This window comes from Coccomyxa subellipsoidea (assembly GCF_000258705.1).
Source record: "Coccomyxa subellipsoidea C-169, whole genome shotgun sequence".
In the NCBI taxonomy this organism is placed as follows: Eukaryota; Viridiplantae; Chlorophyta; class Trebouxiophyceae; family Coccomyxaceae; genus Coccomyxa; species Coccomyxa subellipsoidea.
Window position 1 is genome coordinate 3,466,208 of NW_005178041.1, and position 8,679 is coordinate 3,474,886.

At 50.2% G+C, this 8,679-nt stretch overlaps 1 protein-coding gene across 1 annotated transcript; it reads left to right on the top strand.

Moving 5' to 3' along the window:
- Positions 1 to 760: 760 nt before the first annotated feature.
- On the top strand, positions 761 to 7,009 carry COCSUDRAFT_59435 (hypothetical protein; the record flags this gene model as incomplete). The annotated part of the gene is made up of 11 exons (XM_005651424.1): positions 761 to 771; positions 1,197 to 1,271; positions 1,479 to 1,632; positions 2,092 to 2,236; positions 2,833 to 2,906; positions 3,312 to 3,398; positions 3,966 to 4,076; positions 4,708 to 4,824; positions 5,556 to 5,711; positions 6,116 to 6,289; positions 6,950 to 7,009. The coding sequence occupies 11 exons, from the start codon at positions 761 to 763 to the stop codon at positions 7,007 to 7,009; spliced, it is 1,164 nt and encodes a 387-aa protein (XP_005651481.1).
- Positions 7,010 to 8,679: the final 1,670 nt, after the last annotated feature.

The window sequence follows — 8,679 nt, forward strand, 5'->3', positions numbered from 1 at the left end:
TTCTGCTTTCAAGGACAGTGGGATAGTGCAGCAGTCAATGCATTGTGGCAGGCAAAATACAGAGCTGTGCAGGTTCCCTTGAGACTTACAGAGCAGCCGCTCTGTTCTAGCCAGCTGAGAAATCAATGCAGCACTCAACATTGCTGGATCTAAGCAAAGGGCTCAGCACAGCTTGTTTGAGCCTCTGTTGAGCATATAGAGTGTCAGTTCAGAGCGTCACTTCAGAGCTATTAATTATACCTAATTATTTTGTGACGTGCGACGGTGAAGGAAATGCCTAAGTAATGGTGTGGAATGGCTGAGGCAAGGGCATATCCCCTTGAAGGGGGATATCCCCTTGGGATTTCGTGTCTCTCATTATATGATTAAAGCGTGCCATGTATGATCCAGCGTGGAGTCTCAAGACATTCCAAGAACACATGTGCCCTTTGTTGTGTTGTCACCAGTTTTGGGAAGACTTTATTCAAGAGCAACCTAAATGGGTTTGCAGTGCTCATGCGCCCTTCAAGATCCGTGTAATTGTCAGTCCAGTTTGCAAATAGGCGACAATTGTTCACTGACTCAAAAGAATTGACTCAGCCCTGTCCAAAAGGCTTCCAACGTTGACATCATTGGAATCAAGAGCGACTTTCGTAATAAAGATACCGTATCACACATGATGTGCACAAGGAACAATGTGAAGAATTGTTCTCCTCAAAAAATGCGCTGCAAGTGAATATTGCATCAAATTTTCTTCGAAATAGATCAAATTAAAGGTCCAATGGCTCTCACGTACGTCGGAGCACTGCTTGCGCTTCTCGCTGGGACTGCCTCGGCCCAGCCTTTCTTGCCTGGAACGGGATTTCTGCCCTTGGGTGCGTTGCTCTCCAATTGCACGACTCCTGCTTAGCATCAGGAGACCGGGACATATCTTGTAAATCGAGCGTGCCCGTTTTCTTGGAGTGAACATCGTTCTCTCTAATCCCAGGCAATCTTCGCACGACTGACAATGGTGGCCCCTACAACTTGTCACTCCTCCCGACACAGGTCAACGAGATCAAAGGTGCGTTCTTGGCGTCTCGTGAGTCGGCTGACTAAATTGTACAGCGCACGACGAGCTCATGCTCTAAACATAGATTCACTCACCTAGCATGCATGCACGGGCATGTCAGCAGAACGTGGCCAGAAATGTGGCTGCAGCGTCTGAAGTGTTGCAGGGTGTTTGCAGGTGGCTTGGCTGCGAAGCAGAGCTTCACTGACCGAGACATTGTGCACTTCCTGACCAATGTCGAGTGCGTTCCTCGCTTGAGTCTGAAGAATCCTTCACACAACGTGCATGCAGTACTACTCAGGGCCTCCAGAAAAGCAGCTAGCATCGCTAAACGAGCATGCACAGCCAATCAGTATGACTTGTTTTGTCATGCATTCCTTAAGTGTGCATTTTCAAGCATGCATGCACTGCACATCAGTGGGAAAGTGATGCATGCAATGCCATGCAGGTGCCTGGAGGGTCAATTTGACACGTGGGGCACCTTCGGCCACGGCTTCAACAACAACCTCACCCTGGGGGGACCCACCCCCATCGGTGCCAGGAAGGCCAACCTGTCCGATGCTGTCCTGCTTTACATGCAGGAAGTGGCCCTCAACGAGCAGGTAAGTCTGAACCCAATTAAGGAACCCCTCGCTGGCGCGCAGCTAGCTCTTAATTTCCTGGTTGAAATCAAGGCTCTGCAAGATTGCCACCTTGCGGGGTTTTGACAATTCCACCAGCCTGCTTGGCTGATTTATCTAGATTAGGGGATCCCTAGCTGAGGCCAGCATTGCACAGCAACTTGCCTTGTCAGTCATGCATGGGTGCACCTCTGCCATAAAGCTGCATCGGAGCATGCAAGTAGATTGCAGAGGTGCACCTGTCTCTTCGACATGTCAAGAGCAACATGTGCAAGGTGACACATCAGAGGTTGACATAACAGTAATTAAGCGTACTTTACATAAGAGCATCTTGCAGCATGCATGCCTCATTGGGCATGCATGAGGTCCCTGGAAGTCATTCCGCTGCTAAAATTCCAAGGCACCAGAAAATATCTAACCCCGTCTTGTTTACGGCTGCAGGGTCACGCGCTGTTCACTCGCCAGGCTGGCAGCGACCTGCCGTGCCCCCCTATCGACTTCACCGGGGGGTTCAACAAATACTTCGGCGCAGCCTACAATCTAACAGGCGGTCGGACCATCGAGTCCGAATTCGGCACTCCCTTTGGTGAGTCAAAATGTAATATTGAGCACTCACTATACCGATCTTACACAGAACCCCCTTCCTTTAGTCATTTCCAGCTGTGGCCGCTGCCAGCCGCATTGGTTGAGCCAAGGGAGCATCCCAGAAACACAATGCCCCAGGACAGTTGCACACAATGTGGTCGGAAGAGGTCCTCATAAAGTTCCAAATGTTCGCGAGAGAATTTTTCGTCTAGTGAATCCTATATGGTAATATTAGAGACTAGTGTACAGTGGTAACAAGTCACCATTTGGGCACTCAAAGGAATAGACAAGTAATCGACATGTTGATGAGGTCTACCTGGGGGAGTTGATGTGGAGCTGGGAGGGGGTGTTGACGTGCCACTTGGAGTGACCGTGACTGCGCACATGCAAAGACACAAGGCCGCTTGCTAGTATTGCTTGATTTGCGGCCAATGATATGCTGCCACGCCGCTCAATAAATGACGTGGTCACGAGTTAAAAATGTGGGCATGCTTCTGGAATCTTGCTGTGCAAGACAATGGTGAAGTGTGAGGGCAGCTGGCCTGTTCCTCACAATGCAGCTGCACTGGCTGACTTCCAGATTGTGCATGCGTGCAGACCCTTTTGCCAACGATGAGAACTTCCTGCTCTCTGTGCTCTCCCTGGAGGAGCTTGGGGCCACCGGCAACAAGGTGTGGTTTCAAGCAGCACATGCTTTTCAGTGACGCTTCATCCTGTCATTTGACATGGTCGCTTGCTACATCTGTGATTGCATGAATGCACCTCGTCCAGTGCATGAGGATCTTGCTGGTGCATATGATCCTGCGCTGGTCAAGCACATGCACCTATGGTGTGCCCCTGATGCATTATGATTACGTAAGGGAGGATTTGGAGTCCATTGGACTGTCATTGTCCAAGGGATTGTCATTGCATTGGTGAAGTGCCATGACCGCACAGAATGGAGACATCTAATACACATGTTGCTGGACGTATCTAACTTTCATATGCCTAGAAACTGTTAGAATGTGTACTAATAAATATATTGCATGATTAACGGCTGCGAGAGAGTTAATATGCTGCCGACGTCTGCCGCGCAGGGACTTGTGGGACTGCTGGGTAACCCTGTCATCGCCAATGGTGTGGCCGGGCTCGCCACCAGCGCCACTGCGCAGGCCACTGTGCAGGTGCATTTTCCTTGATTGCCCATGTCTCCAAATCTTTGCAAGCAACTTTTAGGGGTCTTCCTGATATAAAAAATAACCAGGGTCATGCTCCACTGGATTGGGCTTGTCGAGAGGTTTCCGAATCTGGTCTCAAGATTATCGTAGGGTTTATATTTTGGGAGAAACGGTCTTATTTATCCACCCTTTTTGGCCGACTATAGTTATTTATTGCGGGTTTCAGAATGGGTATTACAGTATGCCATCACACAGAGCTCATCCCAGGCGGGCATCCCTGCTCTGGGATGTATGGGAGCTGCAGCTTGCTAGTGTGGTTCCTGCTGGCACATGTCTTCTTTCTTGAGGATGGTGTGATGAACTCCGGTGCCTGGAAGCTGGAAGCTCCATCCGTCCGTTGGCAGCAGTGCTGTACATGCTGCATGCCTGACTCGATGCTTGGCATGACACTGCTGTTTGGCAAAGCATGGCAATCTTTGCATGCGCGTGTATTTAAATGTATCTCTGGTCATTAGTAACCAGATGATCAACTATGCTGACATGGCTGCTGACATTGTCTCATGTTATGCGCAGCGCGTGCTGCTGTGGCAGCGCCGCAACAACATCGTGAGGCCCTTCAATGAGACTGTGCAGCAAGTATTCGCGCGCATCTCTGCCCTGCGCGACTCCCTCGACGGCCCCCAGGTTTCACCCTTTTTTGCTGATTCATCCACCCTGACTGGGTCACAGGGGGTCAGATATAGAATCCTGTGGCGCTCACAGTGTGGTGCAAACTTACTGTGTATATTCAAACCGCCTTACTGATGGGTTCAAGGCAGGGTGAGCTATAGCCATTCAAATGAGATGCTTGTGTGAGCTTGTGCAACTGTAACATTAGCTTGATCATGATCACCCATATTCTGAGCTGTTCAAGCCCAACAAGGCTCTCAAAGAGGGAGAGCAACTGATGGAATATGGTGCTCTTGTCATTTTCATGTCATCTCATGCCAGTAGTCGCCTCGATCTCCCTCATAACTTTTACATCCACTTCTCCGGGCTACGCACTTCGTGCAGCAACAGGGTCCCTGCCTCGAATTTAGTTGCTCACTGTAATACAAGTGCACATACTGCGGGAATGGTCAAAAGCTGTCTAGCTAGGCTGTTTTTTCAGCAAACAGCAGAGAATTTCCCTGCCATGTCCTGTACAAACATGTCCTCTTGTGGGATGCGCCACGGCTCAAAAGATGTATTCACTTGTCCTCTTCTTCTTTTTCCATTTTTTTTTCCAAATTGTGCATGCAGGCATCTGCTGACTTTTGTCTCGCCCTGCGCGCAGATCGATGACCAGGGCCTGCAGAACACCGACCCTCGCTACATTGCTGTGCCGGCAAATTACATAAACATCATTCCCACCGACATCCGGGGCCTCACCTTCTCACGCTCCCCTGAGCAGGTACGCTCCCCAGGGGGCTCTCAAATCATTTCTCTTCATGTGTGGCTGCAGGACACAGGCATTGTTTCTTTTCAGGATTTTGCCTGGAAGCCACTTTGGCTTTGAAGATGTCTCCGAGAAGAAGCTTTCTAAGCAACGGAATTAGGCGAAGGTTGGAACGGTGAAGACATATTTGGCTCAAACTGGTGGCTTTTGGGGCATTTTGGCTGGTAAAAGGCAACATGTGGCTTTCATGCACTAGAAAATTAAGTTTTTTCGATAGATAATTTGTGGCTTCCAAGTCCACATTCAATAGCCTCTTACAGGCCACAACCCCCTTGATTTGTTTAAAGCCACATTGGCTTTTAAAAGCCACTATAAGAAACACCGGACACAGCATCTTTGTGCTGTCCATGCATACCATCGAGCGTTAACAGAGGTGCATGCTTCACATGTGGGTTCCTCAGACAGTCTGCTTTGATTGAGTGCAAGGCAGAGCATCATGTGAAGCGAAGGGCAGACACACTGAAGGGATGCCAGCGCTTTACACACAAATCGGACTTAGCTAAAAGAGCCAAAGCACAATCACTGCTTTTCTGGGGCAGTCTGCAATTAGCTGCTGTTGTCTGAAGGAGCCCACACACCGCCCTGAGCAGCTGTGAAAGTTCTTGAAAGGAGAAGTGGCACGCATGCATGCAGGTGATCAACATTGTGAAAGTTCTCGACAGAAGAAATGCCATGCATGCATGTAGGTGATCAACATTGTGACCTTGGGCAGCCCAGTGGGCAAGGGTGTATTCTTCCCAGAGGGTCTTTTGGGCGCCATAGTAACGCCCTTCAGCTTCAATGAGAGCCGCCCAGCCCTCGACAGCTTCCCGCCAACTTCCAGCAACAAGGTCGCCAGCCAGGTGGGCTCAGCACATGCTATAACTCCTGCCTGCATGAAAACGTTGGTTGAGGAGAGCTGAGTGCTGTGTCCTGCAGATATGCAGCGGTATGGATGTTGCTGCTGCAAGTGGCATGTCACTGCTGAATTGCTGCATTGCAGACTGGGGCTCTGGCTCTCTAGCTTCCTTCCTTTGCACAAGTCATTGAGCAACACGTGACATGAGGATTAAAAAGGGCGCTCTGCTGAGTACTGGTTGTACATTCTTCGCTCTTGCAAGCAAGCGGCAGATATTGTGTCCAGATTCGGGCTGTCTGCTGAGCGACAGCTCTCGTTTTGTGCTCAGATGAGCGCGCAGTAAAGTGGGACTCTGGGCATCCGAACGCACGGTGGTCTGCTAAGTGATATTTGTCTCTTTGCGCGCAGATGAGCACGGAGCAGATTGGCACCATTCCACCAAGCCCCCTCCTGCCCACAAATGTGACTGGTGAGCTGGACCTGACTCAGTCGCTGACTGGACAGCTTGACAATGGAACTGCTGCCACCCGCGGCTTCGAGATCCCTCCCCCAGGAGTTCCCTTCTTCTCCAATGCCACCCAGGTGCGCAGTTGTCAATTTCCATCTCGAACTCAGTTGTGTTTACTGTTTGTCAGTCCGCCCAATCTAGAGAAGCAGCAGAAAATTTCGGCCATCATTGTCATGGCATGGCCAAATTCATCTCAAGCTGCATTCAGGGGGGCTGGGGAGCTCGATACATCAGCAAATTCACAGATAGACGGAAAATAGAGAGTGAATGTTCTTCCAGCAAGTGCCCTGCTGGGCTGCTTCTCTTCCTAATCCTTGATGGATCTGAAGAGTGCACCAACAGGAAGCAGGAAGGGTGCTCTTCAAAAGTTTGTGATCAGACTTCTAGCGCCGGTTCTTACCCCATGTGTCTGGATCTGCCATGTGCTGTGTCATCAACGCACATATTGTCAGACCTGATGCACCAGTTGTTATACCCTTTTCCTGCCAGGAGGCAAGGTATGTCCTGCAGACAAGCTGCAGCAAAAGGCTGCCACAAACCCACTCCTCGTTGGATTCGCCAGATCCAAGCAAGACCCAATCATCCGTGGGCACGGTGCTCAGTACTTATACCGCACCCCGCCAGCCGGGGCCAGGCGCGGAGCCGGCCGGAGCCGGCACCTGCAGTATAGGGTAGTAAGTCAACTACAGAATATGAATCAGTTGGTTTGAATCGATGCTGGATCCTGTGTTCAGGTGGCTGTTGCTCTCCCTTTGGCAGCTGCTGGCACCCCTCCAGCCGCCTCCCTGGGTTGACATCCTTCCTTCTTCAAAGCGCTGCAATACTGTGGCAGATTCTGCAGCCATGCCACTGGTGATGTGATGAACAAAGAAGAAGTGCTTTGCATCATGTTGCAAGGGTGCGACACTTGGACCTGGAAAGGTCAGATGATGAAGTGAGCAAGCAATGCATTGCATCCTGTGCAGTTGCAGTAGTAATGCTGCAACGCACAAAACAATCATGCAATCTGTTAGTCATCCCTGCGGAGCAGAAGCAGACGAGGCAATGTGAGGAGTCTCGGACATGCAGCTCTGTGGAGACAGTGGGTAGTGTGCATGAGTGCAAAAAGAGTGCAAGTGCAAGTTCTGAGATAAGAGCGATTCAGGTGGTCTCAAGTATTAGGAGTAGCTATGCTGTGCATTTGACTGCATGTGGTGAGTGCATGTGAGCTTCCCAGTTTTGCAGACTGCTGAGTGGTGCACAAAGCAGGCTGCTGGCTGATGCATACATGAAAGGCTGAAACTTAGCACGTTACCCGTTTTGGTGTTGGTATTTGTGCGGTTGCTGATGACTGATTGCAGAAGGCTTCTCTGTCAGACAAGGGCCGAACAGTTCACCTGCTTAGTCATTGCTATATTGCGAGAAATGGGCTTGTGCCGACCTTCTCTGATTAGTGCTGGTGTTGAGGTAATCTGCATTAATATTGCGATTACAGGAATGTGGTTCTCTCTACAGATGCGCATATCTGTGCATGCAAGTGTGACGAGGTGAGCATTAGGGTGAAAAGATCTGCATGCATTCTTTGCAAAGCACGTTTTTTGCTGCATGCCTGCATCTCTCCACAGCACAAATGTGTAAAGAGTTAGATCCACAAAGTGCTGCACATGGTTTGGAAAGCTTTACATCAGCACCTCATCAAAAGAATCGAAAGCTTTTGCCAGCGAGTCATCCTGGCTAGGAATATGGTAACGGTCACTCAATGGCGGCCCCAAGACACACATGCCTGGCCCACCCGACAAACAAACAGTCACTGCTGGGGCAAAACACCCACCATATCCATACTCTCATACTGTACAGATATCACAGGGAATACACTGGTGACACGCTTGAAGCACGGGGGCTGCAAAGAAACATGTACCCAAAACCACATGTCTTGAAGCCACAAAGTGGCAATTGAGGTGAGACTTGAGACGCACACCGAGGAAAGCCCCTGCATGGAGGTTGAGTGCTTGGAATTTTTAAGTGCTTGCTTGAAGGATGGAGCAACAAACCAAATAGCAAACGATGCATGTGCAGCAGAGGGCTTAGCCTTCGCAGCGAGCAGGTCACACGGGCTACATACAGAAACCGACTGTAACAGCCTTTTGAGGTTGTAGAAGAGGGTGCCACTCAAGATACGAGTCCAGCAAACAAAATCCCGCGTCCCGCCCCTACTTTAAGTACCGAGCACCGGGCATGTCCTGCAGCCCGAATGAAATGATGCCAGCCTAATGAAATCGGGTCCCACACCAGTCTAAGGGCTGCACTGCTTTAAAACCAGCGCGCAGACATCTGCCCCAAACTCCTGTCAGCCTGTTCCACTCCAGGAGACCCCATCTTTGTTGCCTCTAGCCCATACCGTCTGTGTCTCATGATCTCACGACTGTCCCAATAAGTCCGGTGATGTACTTTTGCACAGTCTGCCCTGCACAGGGTCGGCAGAAGC